Genomic DNA, 23,409 nt, shown 5'->3' with positions numbered 1-23,409 from the left:
AAAATAATAATAACAACAACAATACTCCTAACATTTATATAGCATTTTATATACATTGCCTCATTTGATCTTCATAACAACCATGTGAATTAGGTGCTATTATTACCCCCATTTTATAGATGAGGAAACTGATGCTAAAATAGGTTAAGAGATTTGCTCGGGTTCAGGTTTACTTGCCTGAGACAGGTTTTAATTTCAAGTGTTCTTGACTCCATGTTTAGGGTGCCATCCACTATACCATCCAGCTGCCCACACATCTCTGAGCTGCCTCCAAGAACACTGGAAGCTTCCCTGGCTTCCTTCAAGTCACAGCTAAAGGTCCACCTTCAGCAGGAAGATCTTTCTGATCCCCCTTGCGAGTTTCTGCTCTCTATTGAGGGAGGAAGGGAGGGAGGAAGACAGGAAAGAAGAGACAGAGAGAGAGGAAGGTAGATAGATACACAGAGTGAGCAATAAAGGGAGCAGAGACTGAGAAGGGGGGGAGAAACAGAGAGAAGGAGGAAAGAGAGAGAGAGAGAGAAAGAAGAAAGAGAGGAAAAGGAGAGAAAGAGAGAGAAGAAAGAGAGAGAAGAAAGAGGAAGAAAGAGAGAGAAGAGAGGGAAGAGAGAGAGAAGAGAGAGAGAGAAAGAAAGAAGAAAGAGAAGAGAGGGAAGAGAGAGAGAAGAGAGGGAAGAGAGAGAGAGAGAGAGAGAGAGAGAGAGAGAGAGAGAGAGAGAGAGAGGGAAGAGAGAGATCTTGCTTGTACAGAGTTGTCTGTATATTGCCTCTCCCATCAGACAGTGAACTCTTTGAGAGCAGGGACTGTCTTTTGCCTTTATTTTTATCTCCAGAGCTTAGCACCATGCCTGGCACATAGAAAGCACTTAATAAATGTTAATTGACTGACTGATTTATAAGCTTTAAAATGCTATGACAATGTAAGGCAGCGTGTCATAATATATAGAAGGCCAAACCTGTAGTTAACACTGTTTGGGTTCAGATCTTGTCTCTGACACGCACCAGCTGTGTGACTATGGGCACTAACTTAGTCTGGAGGCAACATGGTCCAATGGATAGAACACCAGCTCTGGGGGCAGAGGACCTGAATTCAAAGCCCACATCTGACGCTGTCTGAGTGACTTTGGGATTCAGCTGCCTCATCTGTACAATGAGAGAGGTAGATTATCGTACAGCCTCTGTAGTCCTTTCTAGCTTTAGATTTGTGATCTTTTCAGTGCTTTCTAATGATGATAGTAATTTATAATATACTTACGATTGAAATGTATTATTTGAAAAACTCTGGATAATATATTTTCTACATAGGCCCAATAGGTCTTATTACTTTTAATTACGATGACATTATTAATTATAATATTTGTATAGAACTTTACAATTTATAAAAATGTCTTCAATCAATCAGCATTTATCAAGTGCCTTATTATTAATGTGTGAACACTGCGTTCAGTGCTGGGGGTATAAAAAGAGACAAAAGACAGTCTGAGCCCTCAAAGAGCTTGCAATCTAATTGAGGAGACGACATGCAAACAAACACAGTCAAAGCATATATATTATCCTATATACCAGATAAGTAGGAAATAAAGGGAAATCACTAGAAGTAAGAGGGGTTCAGGAAGGCTTCCCCTCATTTAATTCTATAAGGTTAAGACATAACAGGTATTATTATCCCTTTTCTAGGGAAGAGGAAGCTGAGGGTCATAGAGGTAAAAGGATTTGATCAAGATTATAAGATCATTGACCAGTGGGACTAGGTTTAGAATCGTTTTGTGTTGTTGTTGTTGTCTGTTGTTGTTTTTTTGCTTATGCAAAATGCTAGGTCAATGTTTTTATTACTAATTCACAATATGTAGGAAACCATTATATTCTCTAGGGATTTTGCCAATTCATTAAAAACTCTAATTCTGTACTCTTACCAACTTGAGATTTGTGGTTATTGGGATGGTTTGAGGCAAAAGAGAACAAAGGCTCTTTTCATTGACTGCATATTTTTGTAGAGAACAAGACTGAGAGAGGAATATTTTAAAAACCTGGAGAGGAAACTGCTTTCCAACACCATCAGGCATTTGAGCCAATTTGGGTGCTACTAACAAAAATTTTCATTACAAATAATTAATCTATTCATTAGGTAAGTTCTATAGGTACTTGGCAATACTTTGTAAGCCTAGTTAGATTTAGGTATATATATGTTCTTCCCATACTATACCACTGGGAAGCACAATCTCCAAAGAATTAAAATTTCAGGTAATACGGAAGACAATAGACAGGTGTTCAGAGGGCAGGAGTAAGCTGTAGCATATTGCCAGTAAAGAATTACACAGTAAGTGTATTATAAAAACATTATCAAGGAAGTTGACTGGAAAAGGGTGTGGCAAATCATGTAACTGGAACAAAAGATAAATAACCAAGGGTCCATCTGTGACCTCTAGTGGTGGTTGCTATTATTCATTTCAGTCACGTCTGAGTCTCTGTGACCCCATTTGGGGTTTTCTTGGCAAAAATACTGGAGGGATTTGCCATTTCCTTCTCCAGCTCATTTTACAGATGAGGAAACTGAGGTAAACAGAGCTAAGTGACTTCTCCAGGGTCATGTAGCTAGTAAGTGTCTGAGGCCAGACTTGAACTCAGGAAGATGAATCTTATTGGCTTCAGGTCCAGTGCTTTATGCACTATGCCACCTGGCTGCCCTTCCATTCTAGCAGTAGGCACACACTAACAAAATGTGAAGAAGACCCCAAGCATGTTTGGCGGGTATATCCCATGTGAAAGATTTGACAACGGATATGGACAAGAGTCACATGGGATGAGAAGGACTGGATGCATTGTGCTCTGTACCATTGGGAGGAGTGCCTACACTTGTAACACTGCAGATTCATTTTAGTATCAAAGTACTTTAAATTTTAAAAAAAGAAACAATGATTTTATCATATAATTTGGATTCTTCACTTCTTCAGACTGACCTGTCCTCTAATTAGCATGATTTAGGATCAGAGAATAGCAAGCTGGAAGTGAAAGGGACCATCTAGTCCAATCCTGTTATTCCGCATTTGAGAAAATCGAGGCCCAGAAAAGTAGTGTTTTGTGCAAGGTCACACCAATAGTGTTACTGGTAGAATTTGAACTCAAGGCCTCTGACATCAGAGTCAGTAGTCTTTCCATCATGTCCCAAAATATACTCTCAGGCCCTAAAAGCCAAATTGAAAGTAAAGCATGTCCCACGCATAGGAAGTAGCCATAGATGGACCATAAGAAGGACCCACCACTTCAAACCAGTCCACCTGGACGTTGAAGTTAGGATTGTTCTTGTAGCTCTGGATCACACAGGACTTCACTCCTCTCCCAGCACATTCTATGAGCACCTGAGGGCGATCCACTGAGAGGAGATGGACTTTCTTCATTTCTCGAACACCCCAGAAGAGAACCTAGAGACAGACCCAGTGGCACAGTCATGAGAGACGGTCTGAAAAGCCCATCAACCCAAGCATTTATTAAGCACCCATTCTGCAAAAGGCACTATGCAACCACAAAACAGTACCTTTCCTCAAGTAGCTTACATTTTTTGAGGGAGGAGGAGATATAACCTGTAAACATATATTATTTGAGGAGGGAGAAGACAAATAGGAGAATCAGGAAAGACGTCCCTTGAGATGTGGCCCTTTAACTGAACCTTAAAGGATTTTTAGAGGCAAAGGTAAGAATCACAGATTTAGAGCCAGAAACAGTCTCGGGGGTCATTGAGTTCAGCCACTTCATTTTACAAATGAAGAAACTGAGACCCAGAGAGGTTAAGTCACTTGTCCAGGTTCATCTAGCTAGTTAGTGGATTGAACACAGATCTTTACGACTACATCTGCAATGCCCTATCTACTGCACCAGCTCATCAGGGGTTAGTGAACTATGGCCCATGGGCCAAATTGTGCATTACAGTCTGTTTTTGTATGACCCAGGAACTACAGTCCAGATTTGACCCACATGCCATAGCTTTCAACCTTATGGGGGGGGCATCCTGTCCAAAGGACCATATGATCATAATTCTAGAGCTGAAAGAGACCCTCAGAGATCATCTTAGTCCAATCCTCTCATTTGTCAGATGAAGAAACTGAGACCGAGAGGTTGAGGTATTTTCACAAGGTCACCTAGGTCATATATAGCAGAAGCAGGATTTCAACTGTTAAGTAAAAAAAAGAAATTCTCCTAAAGAAGTGTTTTTGTTCAGTCATTTCCAACTCTTTGTGACCCCATTTGGGGTTTTCTTGGCAAAGATATTGGAGTTCTTTCCTTTGATAGATGGATTAGACTAGATGGGTTGGACACCCAGGTCCTTTCCAGCTTTCAGATTCTTCAGTTCTGTGGTCTGCTGTTGTAAATCATTTGTAAAAGCTTGTCCATTCTCTATTAATTACCCTCATCCAAGATTCTTTGGATGCTTGGGTAGGAAGTTCTTATAAAACTTTATATAAATTGGGAACATAACCATATGGGTCAGTGGTTATATTTCCTTTTTTTTTTTTGTAATGACAAAATCTTTAATATCTTTTACTTTTTCAGGCACTTTGAAAACTAATCATACCTCAATAGCTTCAAAATTGTGTTTCCTCAAGCACAGGGAAAATGATATCAACAACAACAAATGACAAAAATCTCTATTTGTGTCCTTAGAGGCATCACAAGATGGTGAGATTGCCTCAGAGCCAAGAAAAAATGGGTTCAAGACCTGCCTCTGATACATACTGAGTTTGTGTTCCTGGGCAAGTCACTTAAATTCTCAGTGTCCTGGGAAACTCTGTAAGACCATTATTTGCAGAGCAAGTGCTGATCCACATTAGTGGGGGTGGGAGGGGGGTGGAATATCCTCATAGAGAGTTCCTTGAATTGATGAAATCACCCAAATTCCCAATTTACGGCTAATGTTCAAATGATACCCTGCCCACTCAGAAAGGGAGATTTTAATGCCTTTGAATCTGATGGAAAATTCCAAAAGCCTTTTCTAAGCCTTACCTCTACTCTGTATGTACTCAGCACAGGACGAATATTGGCAGGGACCGGATAGGTCTGGGCAACGTCAGGTGGGTCAGTGGGGGGAAGGTCTTGTGGGCCTGAGGAAGGAACCTGACAAACAAAGCAAATGCTCATTAGCAAGGGACAAGAAAACTAAAAGGATTCTGGAGCATGGAGAGCAAGATACTTCCTGATGGTGTTGAACTTTATTTCCTTTGAACTTCATGTAAAGTGCTTTGCAAACTTTAAAGTACTACATAAATATAAAATATTAGTAGTTAAGATTTATATAGCACCTACTATGTGCCAGGCACTGTGCTAAACACTTTACAATTTTTATCTCATTTGATCTTCACAACAACCCTGGGAGGCAGGTGCTATTATTATATCCTCATTTTACAGATGGGAAACTGAGGAAAACAGAGGGTAAGTGGCTTGTCCTAGGTAACATAAGTAGTAAGTATTTGATGCAGGCTTCAAACTCAGGCCTTCCTGACTCCAAGTCCTGTGCTTTATTCACTTTAAAAGTAGGAGTAATTGGGGCAGCTAAGTGGCACAGTGGATAGAGTACCAGCCCTGAAGTCAGGAAGACCTGAGTTCAAATCCAGCCTCAGACCAAACACTTGACACTTACTAGCTGTATGACCCCGGGCAAGTCACTTAACCCCAATTTTCTTTAAAAAAAAAAAGTAGGAATGGTTCAGAACAAATGCCATGGTCATACTTTAGAAATGACTAGTTCTATCTTTATATTAAATTTTTCTGATAAGAGTTTGGTGTCCAAGCTATATAAACAATTAACAGACATTACCTATATCTATTTCTATCTAATCAAAAGACATTGTCTGATAGATAAGTGGTCCAATAATATGGACAGTTCTCAAAAAAAGAATTGCAAGCTAGTAGCTATATGAAAGAATCACTAATGATAAAAGGAATTCAAATCAAAGCAACCCTGAGGTTTCACCTCACACCTTGTAAATTAGCAGAAATAACAAAAAATGGGAATAGTTAATGTTGCAGGGGTTGTGGAAAGATAAGCACACTGGTGCATTGTTGGTGGAGCTGTGTGTTTGTGTGTATTAAACCTAGCAACACTTTCTATGATATCAAGAATAATAAAGAATTGGAAACAAAGTAGATGTCCATCAATTGGAGAATGTGATATTATTATGCTGTAAGAAATGAAGAATGTGATAAACACAGAGGAGCATAGGAATATCTACATGAATTGATGTACAGTAAAATAAAGAGACTATTAGCCAAGAAAATAATATTCATGGTAACTATGATTTAAATAGAATGAACAACCACACACACACACAAAGCAGAAGTGAATGGTGCCAATTAGCAAGGAAGAAACATGAGAAGACATTCCCATGACATCACTTTGAAGAGGTGGGAAGTCCACAAGTGTACATTTTACATATTTTCAGATTTTTTGATGTATTGACTAGTTATGCTGATTTATTCTTCATTTTTTAATTTAAAAATATTATTTGTTATATGGGATGGCTCTCTGGGAGGGGAAGGGGAAAAGATAGTGAAGGAAACTAAGGTTGTATAAAAAAATAAAAACTTATTTAAAAAAGAAATACTTATTTCTGCAATTTGGAAAAATGCTAAAAGAAAGTGGCTTAAATATCCTTGTCTTTTGACCCAGATATCCCACTACTAAGCACATGTACAAGAGAGGTCAAAAATAGAAAGATAACATATAAAACAAAAATTCCTAGCTGTACTTGTAGCAGCTAATTACTGGAAACAAAGTTGATGCCATGTACCCATCACCCACGGAATGGCTAAACAAAGTGTGGCACATGAATGTAATAGAATATCACTGATTTATAAGAATCAATTAATATGAACCACACAGAGAAACATAGAAGACATTTTAATTCAATATACGTAACATACATGACTATAGTAATACAAATGTGAAGAACAACCAAAAAGAAACAAATCTATAATTATAGTATACTTATAATGAACAATTCTGTCCTCAAGGAAAATGTGAAAAAATGCACCTTCTTCCCTCTTTTAATAAAAGAAAAGGGAGACTATCAGCATGGAACGTTGCATATCTTGTCAGACTCAGTTAATGTCTCAGCTACTTTTAGTGAACTGCTTTTTTTCTATTTCATTATCTTATGACAAGGGAAGGCTTCCTGGGTAGGATTGTGGGAGGAAAGGGTATATTTAGAGATGAAGGTAATATAAAAACTAAAGATTTCAATAGAAAAATTACCTCTTCCCCTCCCTCATCTTTTACATGGAGAAATATCTGACTGTGACAGATGTTTATAGAAATGTTTAATTATGTTATAGTATTCATGATGATGGCTAAACAATAATAATTTATTTCTATAGTGTTTTATGGTCTACCAAGTGCTTTCCACCCATTATCTTGTTTCAGCTTCACAAGAACCCTGTAAAGAAAGAACTACAGATATAGTTATTCTAATTTTTCATGAAGAAACTGAGGTTAAGAGAAGTGAAATGACTTGCCCAAGGTCACCCAATAAGACCAATACTCTAGCCACTATACCATGTATTTTTTCTAGAGAAATAAAAATGAAATATCTTAAACATAAATCTTTGGGGCATACAAAGCTCATCTTCACAGTTTTGCACACATATACAACAGTGGAGGGTATCATTGTCTTCCAACCAAATTTCTTGGAAAGGGCTATACATATCCAATGTAATGCCCCTATCTCCCTTCATTAATCTAACAGTCCATCTTCTTTCAAATCTGCTTCAAAACTCATTCACTCCAAAAGGGCTTCTTTGATTAGCTCCATCCTTAATCTGGTCACTTCCCTGTCTTCTGTGCTATCCCAAGTGGCTTCTGTTCATTAGCCTCCTCTTAGTTCAAAGTACCACTAATGTATAAACTATTACTTGTGGAAGTAAGGCTAAGTAATGGGTCAAACCAGTATTATTATTGTTGTCATGATGACAATGATGATAATGATGATGACAATGAGGATTACTTATTCTTCTAAGTGCAGCTACCATTTGTGAGAAATGATTATTTCTGTCTTGTATTAACAACTAATTATTGAATCTGAACCAAGGTTTTTCCCCTTTTCTACTTCCTCATCCAGAAATCAACCAGTGTGGGAAATCTTTCTAAAAAATGACCTAGCCAGAATAGCTGAGATCTAATCAAAGACAGTAAAAGAAATTCTAAATTCAGGGGAATGGGTGCATTCCTATTCATTTTGTTTACTCAGGCCTGGGAAAATGTTGATTCTCCCTTTTGTCAAACAGGTGATACGGAAATTGATAAGTTCCAGCTTTGGGTTTGCATTCAAGTCACATACTCAAATATCCTCATTGTAATACAGCCCAGCCTTTCACTGTAATATTCATTTTCTCATTAATTGTTAACCAGAGTTTATTGCTACCCTCAGGAACACCTACTGTTCCAAGAACATATAAACTGTGAGCCCACCATTATGAGGAGTCTTTGGTCTAAGAGAGATGGCCAAATGACTGTCCTTTTATTAATAAACATGTTAGCATTATTAATAAAATGATTATCGTGTCTCATCATGTCTCTCAAACCTTTTTAAACACCACATATTTTTGAGAGATGTCTTTACTAAGTACAAGAAGCATTTGTAAAAGTAGGAATGGGGGGGGGGGGCGCAGCTAGGTGGCCCAGTGGATAGAGCACCAGCCCTGGAGTTAGGAGGACCTGAATTCAAATGTGGTCTCAGACCAGACACCTGATACTTACTAGCTGTGTGACCCTGGGAGAGTCACTTAACCCCAATTGCCTTGCCAAAAAAAAAAAAAGTAGGAATGGGTTTTTGCCTGGGAGTAATTTGATTTGTGGGAGCGCTCAGTTGGTCAATAAACATTTATTAAGCACTTACTATGTGCCAGGTACTATGCTGAGTGTTAGGGATACAAAGAAAGGTAAAAGACAATCCCTGCTCTCAGAGTGTAATAGGGGAGACAGTGTACAAACAACTGTGTGCAAATATGATATATGCAGGATAAATTGGAAACAATCAAGAACAGACTCTGAATAAATGTTTTTTGAATTGAAAATGCAACTGTATTCGTCAATGGTTGCATTGCTTACCTTGATCCTAAACTCAGTGACCGTTATGTTTAAATTCATTCTTTCCCCTCTAGCACTTGAGGTAATGCTCTGCACCCAGAAAGTGCCTGATAAATATTTTTTGACTGAATGACACAATGAACCAGGAAAAGAAAACAAAAAAGGAAAACAAAAAAATATGCCAGAAAGTCGATTTGAGCCTCAAGCCAGGGAAACTTGATTTCCTGTCATTTCTGCTTCCCACACAGCTGGTGTTTTGGCAGAAGCAGGTGCGGTTGAGCTTATTACCAGGAACAGTCACAGGAAAAAAGGAATATTTCTGAGTGGGTCAGATACCAGGAACACAAAGCAAGCTCAGGATAATGAAGGTTCCAAATGGATTGGGCTGTATACAGGAGCTCAGCAAGAACGATGATGAATCCCTGACATTGTGGCAAAGAGTTAAGCAATTCAGTGTCCAAAGCTGTATATAATCTAGAAAGCCAATAATCGACTCTCCCTGCAGAGAGTAAAGCCACAGCACAGACGCAATCCTGCTACAATTTCTAGTTTTATCTTGAAAACAGAGCACCATATGTTTCCTCTTCCTGGGGCTGCTTGATGAGTTTGGCCAATGAAATGCTCTGGATAGGAAAACGCCCTAGATGAATTCCTGAAAGAAGCCTTGCCAATCACAGCCAATCAATTATTTCCAGGGCAATTCAAACCAGGAGAGATCCCAAAGCACTTTACAGATTGAACTAATTAATGGATTTGCTCCAGGCCAACATGCAGTTACTTTTTGCAATGGGATAATATTGGCATCTGAGTTATCAAATAGGATGGTGTACTGAAAAGACCACAGCAACTGCTGCAGTGAGAATTTTAGATGAGCAGACGGGGTTGGTTCAAGTGCCAGATGGGCCAAAATACCACCAGTGTAGGCCAACACTCAAAAGATCGGCGCTAGGTTTTCCCCATCTAGTTACATGGAGCTTAGTGACAACCCCCAGGAGAAAATCCAGATCCCCCACCCCATCTGAATTCCTTTTAAACCTCTAACCTGGTTCAGATCCTTCTCGACTCCAGACTACCTTTCTACCTTCACCCCAGCAGCCTTCTCACAGTGGAGACACCTCCATTCCTGTAATCTTTCCCTTCAATTGTTGAGTTCCATTTGAGGAAGAACCTTCAGCTAGTTATGCTCACCTCTAGCTTGGCTCAGTTTCTGATGGTTCTGACCTAGCCCTTACTCAGGTACATTTTCCCCCACCCATTTTAGCCCATTTTTAATGTATTGTCTTCCTCTATTAGAACGTAAAGGGTAGCTAGGTGGTACAACGCTTGTTGTTGTTGTTGTTTGTCCATGACATCAGGGAGGTGATGCCATGACCTGCAACTCAATTGGATTTAAGTGAGGGAGGGCTGTGTAGTCACCAGCCTCACTTTCTCCTCCAGTGCAGTGGATAGAGTGCCAGGCCTGGAGTCAGGAAAACTCATGTTCATGAATTCAAATCCAGCCTCAAACACTCACTAGCTGTGCTACCCTAGCACTTAACCTTGTTTGCCTCAGTTTCCTCGTCTGTAAAATGAGCTGGAGAAGGAAATGGCGAACCACTCCAGTATTTTTGCCAAGAAACCTCAAATAGGGTCACAAAGAGTCAGACATGACGGAAAAAATGACTGAACAACAAAAATTAGAATGTAAACTCTTGTCCTTTTCTTGTATTTATATATATTCTCAGAGCTGGACACAGTTCCTTTCACATAGTAAATCTTTAATAAATTCTTTATCTAATCCAATCTCATCTAATCCCCACACCAAGGCACCTACAATGCAGCATGCATTTTGAAATGATACTGTACTGTAATGTTTCTTATGAGGTCAGTAAGATCAGGCATAGAGAAATGGAATGCACAGATAATCCAACAACTTTTTTGTAGTCACAGCAACCTTCAAGAGGAATGCTTTTATTTGAACATTTAATGAGGAATAATGTGAGCTGATACATAGATCCTAGAATCACATTTTAGGATGATAATATTGGAAGAAACCCCAGCCATGGAATCCAAAAACTACAACATTACCTCTTGAAGACCCTACAGTGATGGGAAATTCAATGCCTCTGAAGGTAACTTAGGAGCTCGACACTTTGGATGACTTTAATTGATAGGAAATTACTTCTTAAATTTGGTTAAAATCTACCTTACTGAAGCTTCTATAAATTGGTTCAAATTATGCCTTCTGGGGCAGCAATGTAGTTTAGTCTATAATGTTCTAGCCTTAGAATCAGGAACACCTGGCTTCAAACTCTGCCTTTCATACCTACTAGTTATGTTACACTGGGCAAGTCACTTAGCATCTCAATGGCTAAGGCAATGCTCTAAGACTGTAAGTTACAGAGTAACTGATCTATACTTGCGTAAGGAGTTTCCATACTGGATGTTCCCTACCATGATACAATTATAGGCCTGGGACATGCAAAACAGAACAAAGTCCTCTAGAGCCAAGCAAACCATTTGAAATTAAGAGTCCTGGGTTTAGGTTTTGACTCTCTTATTAACTATCTGTGTGACCTTGGGCAAGTGACCTTTTCTTTCTGTTTTCTCCATTTCCCCATTTATAAAGTAAGAAGGATGGGCTCAGGGAGTTCTAAGGTTCCAGATCTAACATTATATGGTTCTATAGGATATGATCTAATCCAGGGATGGGGAATCTGTGTGCTCGACATCACATGTGGCCCTCTATGTCCTCAAGTGTGGCCCTTTGACTGAATTCAAACATCACAGAACAAATCCCCTTAAGAAAAGGATTTGTTTGTAAAACCTGGACTCAAGTTTTCAGCAGCAGGTTTCCCATCCCTGAAATCCTTCTTCCACATAAGAGCTCTTCAAATACTTGAAGACTGTCATCATTTTGTGTCTAATTTTTCTTTTCTCCAAACTAAACACTACCAGTTCCTGAGACCAATACTTGGTCAAGACCTTTCATTAGTCTAGTAGTCCTTTTCTAGATGAGCTCCAGTGTATCAATATTCCTCTTAAAATGTGGTACCCAAAAGTGACTTATTTAACTTTGCATCTCCTCTATCACCTAACACCGTGAATGGCACAAAATAGGCATTTAGTAAAATATTTATTAGGTGAACTGAACACTAGTATCTAGGTGTGGTCTAACCAACTTAGAAATTTAAATTTTATTTCCCCTTCCCAAAGCATGGGTCTGACCTTGTCACCCTCTGACTCAATAAACTCCAGTTGTTTCCCATTACTTCATTAGTACAGAGAATTCCCTATAGGAAATTCCTCCGACCAGTGTAAATCAACATCTATTCTGTAACCAGTAGTTTTGGTAAGTTGCCTGGGGGGAAGTGATTTGCTCAGATTCACATAGTCAATGGGTGTCAGAGGCAGGATTTAAACCCTGATTTTCCTGACCCCTAGTAGGCTCTACCTACTAGGCCAAACCTGCTTCTTTGAGACAATGCATACTTTTTGCAGTGACTTGAGATAGTTGCTCCGTGTAACACGAGTATCATTGTCTCCATTTTATGTGTCTGAAATAGAACTTGTTATCTTCTCCATAAATCCCTGTACCCTAATCCCGATTTCTGTATTTCTGTTACTATCCTCCTAGTCACCAGGGTTCATGATCTCAGAGTCTTCCCTGATGCTTACATTATCTCTCTCTCTTCTATCCAATCAGTTGCTAAATTTTAGCAATTCTAAATCCCCAACATCTCTTGCTTTGCCCTCATTTTTTCTAATTCAAATACCAGTCTAATTCTGGTCCTTATCACTTCTCACTAGGACTATTGCAATAGCTTCCTAATTCATCTTGGCATTTTTAGTGTCTCCGACTATCTGATCCATCCTCACTATACTTTTCAAAATATGGGATGTCTCAAAAGTCTTAATGCAATCTTAAAACTATTCAAACTTTAAAATGCACTGTGACTTTTGGGACACCCTATATTTCTCCCAAGTTATAAGTCTGGCAAAATAAAACAAACAAGCAAAAATAAAACCTAAATGGATCTCTGTCACTTATAGGGCAAAATCTAAATGCCTCAGCCTGAAATGTATTGGCTCCCTACAATTTGGGTCCCACCTGCCTTTCCAGACTTGTTTCAAACTATTCTCCATTTACAGTCTTTGTTCCAGGCAAACTGTCATACAATTTGCTTCTTTAACAGTAACTCAGTCAACCAGCATTTATAAAGCCCTAACTATGTGCCAGGCACTGTGTTTAGTGCTGGTAATAAAAATATAGAGCCCTCAAGGAGCTTCCATCTAATGGAGAAAACAGCACATACGAAAGAACTAAAAAGTGGGAAGAGGTAAAGGTAGAGGTGGATGAAATCTGAAGAATGAAGGATAAAATGGCCTGGACTCTTCCTCAAAATAGAGCTTCTAGGAAGAACTCCCCAATGGGAGAAGGGCAGGCATCTAATGTCTACAGTTCACTTCCTCCTCATCACTGCCTCTCAGAGCAGTGAGCTTTCTTTAAAGCATAGCTAAGAGAGGGCGGAGCCAAGATGGCAGAGTAAATGTAGTGAACTGCTTGAGCCCTCCCCCAAATCCCCCAAATACCTGTAAAAAATGGCTCTGAACAAATTCTAGAGCAGTAGAACCCACACAAAGACAGAGTGAAACAAATTTCCAGCCCAAGACAACCTGAATGGTTGATTGCAAAGGTCTATTGCTCTGGGTTGGGAGAGGATCACAGTTCAGCGTGGCCACGCAGGCAAAGACCACGCCTCAGTGAACCTGGAGCAGTCCCCAGGGATTGAATCAAGGGGAGCTGTGGTGGTTTCCAGACTTCTCAACCTACAAACACCAAAGACAACTTAGAAGGTTAGTAGGAAAGGTCTGTTGGACCACGGTGAGAGATGAGCTTGGTCTGGCCCTAGTCCCAGTACAGCCCTGGGTGGCAGCTAATTCCAGAGTTCTCAGCCCACAGATGGAGGGGGGTATTGAGCAACTGATCAGAGGGTGATTGCAGGGATCTCTTTGCTGGCACCGAGACAGGATTCTGTTGCTTTGCCCATGCTTAGATCTCGGTCACAGGTGTGAGTGGCAGTCGTGGGGCAAGGAGGAGTGTTGGCATAGTGAAGCTTGTGATGGTGGTGGTGGAGAGAGAATCCTCCTCACAGTTCCAAGGCAGAAAAGAGTACTTGTGGTCACTCATAGACCAGAGCATAAGCCAGGAAAGGAATAGACACCTCGCCCTTGATCACACCACCTTGAAAGAACTAAAAACTTACAGGTCCCTAGAAGCATCTCTGAAAACAGTTGCACAAAATCCCTGAAGCTTGGGACAGTGCATTCTCCACACTGGAAGTAGATCCCTACCTTAACAAAGAGTTTAAGACTCAAGTAATTGGCTGGGAAAACGAGCAAACGGCAAAAAACATCAGACCGCAGAATCTTACTTTGGTGACAAAGAAGATGAAATCATACAACCAGAAGAAGAAGAGAAAGTCAAAGCTCCTATATCCAAAGCTTTCAAGAAAAATAAAAATCAGTCCCAGGTTACGGAAGAGCTCAAAAAGGATTTTGAGAAGCAAGTAAGAGAAGTAGAGGAAAAACTGGGAAGAGAAATGAGTGATGCAAGAAAAACATGAAAAACAAGTCAATAGCTTGCTAAAGGAAACCCCCCAAAAAATACTGAAGAAAATAACACCTTAAAAAATAGACTAACCCAAATGGCAAAAGAGGTCCAAAAAGTCAATGAGGAGAAGAATGCCTTAAAAAGCAGAATTGGCCAAATGGAAAAGGAAACCCAAAAGCTCACTGAAGAAAATACTTCCTTAAAAATTAGAATACAGTAAATGGAATCTAATGACTTTATGAGAAATGAAGAAATTGTAAAACAAAGCATAGCTGAGATTCTCCTTCCTACTCAAAGCTTTTCTTGAACCTCACAGTTGCTAGTGTCCTCTCTCCTCAAATTACCTTGTATTCATTTGGATTTGTACATGCCTTAGTTTTCACATCTATAAAATGGGAAACATAATACTTATCATTTCTGTCTCACTGGTTTACTGTGATAAATGAGATAATGTAGGTAGAGTACTTTATAAACTTTAAACCACTAGACAAACATCAGATGGGTAGTTAGGTAGCACAGTGGATAAAGTGTCAGGCCTTCAGCCAGGAAGACTCACCTTTGTGAGTTCAAATCTGGCCTCAGATACTTACTAGTTGTGTGACCCTAGGCAAGTCACTTAACCCTGTTTGCCTCCGTTTTCTCATCTGTAAAATGAGCTGGAGAAGCAAATGGCAAACCACTTCATATCTCTACTAAGAAAACCCCAAATTAGGTCATAAAGAGTCAGATACGACTGGACGACAACAGCAAACATCAGCTATGATAACGATGGTAATTATGGCATGTCTCCTTGCCTCTCTTCAATAGAACATAAACTCTTTGAGAGTAGAGTAGGCTTCATTTGTATGAGTCAAGCACATTGCCTTGGACTTAATATATGTTTCTTGAATTGTACTAGATTAGAATCGAGTGTACAAATAAGAAAACAGAAGTTGAGTTATTTACCCCAAGTTGCACAGCTAAGAATAGTGGAGCCAGAAGTAGCCCCCATGTAGGACATTTGCCTCTAAAGGTCATTCTCTTTTCACTTCAGGAGCTGTGATCCCCACTTTACTCAAGCTGTATTGACACTCCCCCCAAATAAGAAATGAACTTTACTTCCTCTGACCTCACACATCATTTTGTTCATATATATCTCATATACTCACCATAGTTTAATTTGTGTTTTATATTTTTCAATCAGTTAACATTTATTAAGCATCTTCTATGTGCCAAGTACTGTGCTATGTACTGGGGATACAAAAAGAGGCAAAAGAAAGTCCTTGCCCTCAAGGAGTTTATAGCCCAATGCAAACAAATATATATAGAACAAGCTATATATAGGACAAATAGGAAATATTTAACAGAGGGAAGGCACTAGAATTAAGAGGGGTTGAGGGAACTTCTAGTAAAAAAGGACATTTAGTGGGACTTAAGGGAAGCTAGGGAGGTCAGTAGGTGGAGCAAAGATTGAGAGTATTCCAGGCATGGGGGTCAGTTAGAGAAAATACCCAGTCAAGAGATGAAGTGGCTTGTTCTTGGAATAGCCAGGAGGCCAGTGGATCAAAGAGTATGTGGTAGGGAACAAGGTATAAAAAGACTGAAAATGTAGGAGGGAGCTAGGTTATAAAAGGCTTTGAATGCCAAACAGAGCATTTTGTATTTGCTCCTGGAGGCAACAGGGTTGGTTGAGTAGGGGAGCGACATGGTCATACCTGAGCTTTAAGAAAATCACTTTAGTAGCTGAATGGAGGATAGATGGGAGTGGGGAGAGACTTGAGGTAGGTAGACTCATCAGCAGGGTATTGCAATAATATCCTGATGGGGGCGTGTACTATAGTGGTGGCAATGTGGCAGTTAAGAGATATTACAAAAGTAAAATCAGCAGGCCTTGACAACAGCTTGGATATGAGGGTGAGAGATAGTGAAGAATCCGGGATGATTCCTAGATTGTGAGCCTGAGGGACTGGGTGGATGGTGTTGCCCTCTACATTAATAGAGAAGGTAGGAGAGAGGAAGGATTTAGGCAGTAGGGGTGGGGAACCTGAGGCCTTGAGGCCACATGTGGCCCTCTAGACAGGGGAAAAGATAATGAGTTCTGTTCTGGACATGTTGACTTTAAGATGTCTACTGGACATCCAGTTCAAGAGTTCTGAAAAGCAGTTGGAGATGCAAGATTGGAGGTCAGCAGAGATATTTGGGCAGGATAGGTAGATTTGAGAATCAACAGCATAGAGATAGTAATTAAATCCATGGGAACTGATGAGATCACCAAGTAGTACAGAGAGAGAAGAGAAGAGGGCCCAGGACAGAATCCAGAGGGACATCTAGAGTTAGAGAGGGTGTGATATGGAAGAGAATCCAGCAAAGGAGACAGAGAAGGAGTGGTCAAATGACTAGGAGGAAAACCAGGAGAAAGTGGGGTCCTGAAAAACCTAGAGAGAAGAGAGTATCAAGGAAGAGAGAGGGATCAACAGTGTCAAAGGCTTCAGAGGGGCAAAGGAGAATGAGAATAAAGAAAAGACTAAATTCAATGGCAACTAAGATCATTAGTAACTTTGGAGAGAACAGCTCTAGTGGAATGACAATGTTGGAGCCGGATTGTAAGGAGTTAAGAAGAAAGTGAGAGGAGAGAAAGTGAAGGCAGCTATTTCAAGAAGTTTAGCTTCAAAGGGCAGAAAAGTTGGGGGAGACAGTTAGCAGTGTTGGAAGGATCAAGTGAGTTTTTTTCAGGATAGGGTGGCATGGGCTTGTTTGTAGGCAGTTGGGAACGAGGCAGTAGAGATTGAATGTAAATGATAGCATGAGAATGACAATCTAGTGAAGCCATTAGATTGTAAGTACCTTGGAGAGCAGGAACTAGCATTTTTTTTTTTGGCTTTTATTTGTATCCCCAGTGCTTAGCACAGTACTTGGCACATAATAGGTGCTTAAAAAATGTTTATTGACTTAGATTGAAATGGAGCCACTACAGTACAATGGAAAGAGCACTGTATTTGGAGTCACAGGCCCAGGGTTGAAACAGTAGTTCTGACGCTTTCTACCTCTCTGACCTTGGGAAAGTCACCTAACTTCTATGGGCCTTAGTACTCCACCTATAAAATGAGGGGGCCTTTCAATGGTCTATGTGTACCCTTCCATTTCTAACTGTATGATTCTTTGCTCTTATCTCCCTTATTAGATTAAAAAATTTCCCCAAAGCAAAGACTATGTCTTATTCACCTTTGAATATGTAACAGGGCTCTGCAAATTTTAGCCACTTAATGTGTCTTAGATTTGAAGTATTGACATAAAGTCTCATCATAGAGGATGGTCCATGTTTTCTTTCAAGGAGAAGAGAGGGAAAATTCCCTTGTATCTTTGTATCTATGTCTTTAAGACATGGAGCTACTGGGTGGTTCAGTGGATAGAGTGCCAGGCCTGGAGTCAGGAATACCTGAGTTCATGTCTGGCCTTAGATACTAGCTGGGGAACCCTGGGCAAGTCACTTAACTTTGCCTTAGTTTCTTCATCTGCAAAATGATCTGGAGAAGGAAATGGCGAACCGCTCCAGTGTCTTTGCCAAGAAAACCCCAAACAGGGTTACAAAGAGTAGGACACAACTGAAATGACTGAACAACAACAGCAATGTCTTTAAGAAAGTTACGGTAGCAAGCTGAATCTTGCTATTTGGCCTTTAAAAAGCAATACTAGTATTTGAATTATGCCTTTAGACTTTCAAACACCCACAAATGAAAACAAAAGAAAATAGCTGTCATGAGAGACGTATTTTTAATGAAAGGTGCCACTTGAATGAAATTAATTTTCAAGAGTGCTGATGGAATGATGGCTCAAATTCAAATATATCATAGTTATGCTGTTTTTAGAAACAGAAATGACACCATAAACCAAAATTGAAGTTCTTAGTATTTTAAAGAAAGTAGTGTTTGAAGGGTATTAACGTTTAAGGGAAATGTTGTTATTTAATATATTCATCTAATGACGAGCCTACCTAGCTTTCAGATAGGGGGGAATAGTTTCATCTCATTTTTCCCCTGCTGATTCTTTGACTCCTTGTTGTGTTAAGTTGTTTCAGTTGTATCTGACTCTTCATGACCCCATTTGGGGTTTTCTTGTCAAAGATACTGTAGTGGTTTGCCATTTCGTTCTTTAGCTTATTTTACAGATGAGAAAACTGAAGCAAACAGGGTTAAATGACTTGCCTAGAGTCACACCGCTTTTAAGTGTCTGAGGCCGAATTTCAACTCAGGTCTTCCTGACTCCAGACCCAGTGCTTTATCTACTGCATCACCTAGTTGCCCAAAGACCAACAAAGCCAAGTGTAAAGAGATTCGTCATCCAGTATTGATGGATTATTTTGGCCACAACTTAGGAAGACTGAGTGGAGATGCTGGGACACATGTTGGTGGAGGGTGAGGTTCAGGGGAGGGGAACGAATCCATTCTGTCAAAACCACAGATCCTGGAAGTATTGTAATATGGCCAGCAAAAGTTAAGAGGGGTGAGGATCTAAGGCTATAAAATCATGAAAAGTAATGGTAAGTAAGCATAGATTCTTTCACTAAACCTTAACATACTTGGCCTAGCTTAAAGGGGGCTGAAAGGGGGTCATTCTTACTTTACATGACAGATGCATGGGTCTTTGCCTCAGCAGGGGTGCCTGACTTAGTAGAAAGCAGGTGAACCTGCCCGGGACCAGATAGGGTACCTGTGGCAATCTGGTACAGATCTCTAGAGTAAAAAGACTTAAGGTTCTGGGAAGTATCTTGAGTTAGGATTAAGTATTCAACCTTCCTAGTGACTAGGCAGTTAAGTGGTGCAGTAAGTAGAACTCTGGACCTGGAGTCAGGAAGACTTGGGGTCAAATCATGCTTCAGACCCTTACTAGCTAAGTTACCCTGGGCAAGTCATTTAGCTTGTGTCTGCCTCAGTTTCCTTATCTGCAAAATGGAAATAATAACTACCCCTACCTCCTTGGATTGTTGTGAGGATAAAATGTGATATTTGTAAAATGATTTGCAAACCTTAAAGTATTATTATCATTATTAGCTTGATACTCTGATCTTTCCTGTATCCCCATGGATTTGCTTCAACTAGTAAGTGATTCACCAATTTATCTCAGCCCATTGGGTCTCAGCCCTGAAGTTAGCCTAGGTTTTTAACTTCCCAACCTATTTTGAAGGATAAGTCCTCTATTTCTACTATGGACCACCCTAACCCCTCTTCCTAACCAGGGGTTTTCCCTAAATACTGACTTATGCTAAATTTACTTTTCCTCATATAAATATGTTCAATGAAGGCAAAATACATGAAAGAGAAGTCCACAATGGGTCACTAAAGGATGTCAGGGCTTTTTGGAAAGTAAGTCCCTAACCTCTTGATATTGATATCATAGAAAACAACCATACTCACTGATGCCACCAGAAAAGACAGAATCCTTGGCTAGCTGGAGCATGAGTCTGGCCTGCTGTAGCAATTCTTACATTCATATGTTAATTGTACTATCACTCAACAATTAGTGTTGCAATTTCAAGTGACAATGGATAGAACTCTAGGCCTAGAGTCAAGAAGACCTGAGTTCCTATCCAGCCTCACACACTTACTAGCTGTGTGACCCTGGGCTTAACATCTGTCTGCCTCAATTTCCTCAACTATAAAATAGGGATCATAATAGCACCTATATCCCAGGGTTGTTTGAGGATCAAATGAGATAATATTTGTAAAGCCCTTAGCACAGTGCCTGGCATATGTTTATGTTGTTGTTTTTTAGTCATTCAATTATGTCCAACTCTTTGTGACCCCATGGACACCATGCCCTTCTATCCACCACTATCTCTCGATCCTGTCCAATGTTTGTTGTTTACATGACGCTATCTATCCATTTCATCTTCTGCTGTCCCTTTTCCTTTTGCCTTCAACCTTTCCTGTTTCTGGTCATTACTAGCTGTTGTTGTTTTTGTTGTTATTTATCCTTCATCCTCAATGAGGAACAATGATATCACGAGGAGGTACTAGCTCTAAGATGCTGAGCAGTCACTTAATTTTTGTCTGCCTTAGCTTCCCCGACTATAAAATAGGGATCGTAATAGCACCTACCTCCCAGGATTGTTGTTAGGATAAATGAGATTGTACATATATACATACACACACACACACACGTGTACATATATGTAGTGCTTAGCACAGTGCCTGGAAAATAGTAAGTGCTTAATAAATGCTTGTTTCCTTCCTTCCTACAAGTCTAGTACTCATTCCACTACACCACAAAATGAGTCTTACACCCACTGGATAATTTATCTGTAAGCTTTGATAGTCTGCATCAGGGAGTCCATATCTTGTAATAGATAATTAAAAGCTAATTCTATTGAATTGTCACAAAGACATTGGACATTGGGATCTCATGTGAAGATAGGGTCCCTGGTCTCTAGGGGGTCTTTGGTGTAAGAAGACTTTTTTCTAAGTCACATAATCAAACCTTTCAAATAGGTTAGTAGGAGATTGTCCCCTGTAACAAGTTCATGATGAGTCATGGTTATGACATGTTCTAAGAAGCCAAATGAGGCAGGAAATTGTTGCATATGTGTGTATGATATAAATACATATGCATAGATCTATAGGCCCATGTTACATTCATATGTATGTCCATATATATGTATATGTATATTAATGTGCTATGTATATATGACTTCAGGTTGAACATTCTATCTACCACACTAGTAGAATCAAACTCAAATAGAAACAGGGCCACTAAATCCTGTTCAGTCATATGTTGGCTTAGAAAATCACATATTGACACAATTTATGTTCTATTGCATTTTTATTTATTTATTTTGTTAAATATTTCTCAATTGCCTTTTCATTTGGTTCTGCCACTCAGGAGTGTTAGGATTACATATTTGATACCTCTATGCCAACCCATATAGCCTTTTCCTTAGGAAGCTGCCCAGTACTTTCATCAATCTCAAGAGAATCCTTAGCATAAAACCCATATTTTCAACATAAATGTTCTCCTGGAGTTGCTGGATAACTGCAAACTTTGGATCTTCATATTCTCCAAGGGATCCAAGTTATGGATGTCCCAAATAGCAATGGAGAAACTCATGGTGGGCATCAACAAGAGGCAGCCTCTATCTCCCACAATGACTTATGCAGAAAAAGAAGTGTAGGAGATAACACCAAGGAAATGTATTGTTAGACAAGGATGTGGGCCAGTCTTGCAGTGATACTGAAGGCTATCCGATAGACAGCTTGAGTGTTAGTCTGCTACCCACAGAATGTGAAAAGATCTAGAGGAAGGCTCCCCACATTTCAGATGGATCCTTTGTGGTGAATCCATGGAAGAATATGGATGAGAATCATAAAGGAGAAGAAGGCATGACTGGCTGAACCTGCACCAATGGAGAAAATGCCTATGGCAATGAGATCCTGGCCCTACCGAAGCAATGGAGATAATTATCATCATCTGATAAGAATTATAAATCATCGGCAGCATGCCATAGAAAGCCTGACTCAGAGCCAAGAAGGCTTGCATTTAGGTCCTGCCCCTGACACATCCTGACTGTTTAATTTTGGGCAAGTCATTTAACCTCCAAATTAGTATAAGAAACTGGTAGTTCTGTATACCAATGAAATCAGAGGTTCACTCTCTATTTTAATTTTTTATGAAATGGTGTGATTTTATTACCATATATTAACTCTCAGGAAAGTTCTTGTTAGGCATTAATGCACTAAACAAATGTGTGCATGCTATAAATGCATAGTGAATATTATTAATAATATATGCATTAAATATTAATACATAATGATTATACAATACATTGACTTTACAAAATACTTTTCCGCTGAAGTATATCATAGTATGCATACATATTTATATAAAGATGAATATTTATGTTACTATTCTCACAACAACCCTATGAGTTATGTAATGAAAGTATTATTGTCCCCATTTTACAGATGAGGAAAATGAAGTTTAAAAAAGATACAGTGATTTTCACATCATCATATATCCAGTAAGTATAAAAACCAGGATTCTTCCCATTGTAGTGGGTCACTGAGATTGTTTGTCTGACATTGTCTCCAGTGATCTGTGACATTCAGTGACCTGCTGCACCTTGATATTTGGTGTTGTCCTAAGAGGAGTTGCCTGTATTTGACCACTTACTTGCAAAAGTTCAAACACGGCGAGAAGGTCCCCTCCATCAAGATGGCCACAAAAAATTGGGTGATAGGAAAGTCTGGGTGGTTCATACTCTTGGTCCACAAGCTTCACAACGGGAGTAGCCACAGTAGAGCCTAAGTATTCTGGTTTCCCCTAGGGAAAACAAAACAATTTTTCCTTGATATCAATGACATCTGCTTGGTGACCATCCTGTCCTTTAAAATCCCTTCTAAACATGACCCTCAACCTAGAAAATAATCTTTAAGGCTCATGGAATTTGCATTTCCATTGGTCACATTTTCCAGGGCTCCCCTCTCGCCTTTCCGCCAGCTTTTCTTCCACTGTCTCTCTCCACACCCCCTAGACTCAGGAAACAAGAGTTTATTCAGTGATTGCTCATAAACACAAGTACCTAAGGAAAACCCAAAGGACTGTGTCTAGGGAGGTCCAGGAACATTTTAAGCAAATTGTATTCAATAAGTACATACATGCACATGTGTGTGCATGTATGTATGTGTGTCTACGTTTATTTTGTGCCAGAGAGCACAGCAAGTAATAGTGGGTAGGGAATCAGCCTTGGAGTCACAAGGAGGGGGTTCAAATCCCA

The 23,409-nt window shown here is 39.6% G+C and overlaps 1 protein-coding gene across 1 annotated transcript in view; it reads right to left on the bottom strand.

Annotated features, from left to right (window-relative positions):
* LOC114030668 (fer-1-like protein 6) overlaps positions 1–23,409 on the bottom strand; it is a 193,435-nt gene that overhangs the window by 69,278 nt on the left and 100,748 nt on the right. Inside the window, exons 21-23 of the mRNA XM_027845519.1 lie at positions 22,806–22,955; positions 4,993–5,103; positions 3,255–3,416 (exon numbers count right to left, since the gene is read on the bottom strand). Coding sequence (XP_027701320.1) covers positions 3,255–3,416; positions 4,993–5,103; positions 22,806–22,955 — 423 coding nt within the window. The remainder of the gene's footprint in view (positions 1–3,254; positions 3,417–4,992; positions 5,104–22,805; positions 22,956–23,409) is intronic.

Source organism: Vombatus ursinus, unplaced genomic scaffold (assembly GCF_900497805.2).
Source record: "Vombatus ursinus unplaced genomic scaffold, bare-nosed wombat genome assembly UNPS02014973.1, whole genome shotgun sequence".
NCBI lineage: Eukaryota > Metazoa > Chordata > Mammalia > Diprotodontia > Vombatidae > Vombatus > Vombatus ursinus.
Note: the sequence above shows the minus strand (reverse complement) of the source record. Positions and strands in the feature narration are given on the sequence as shown.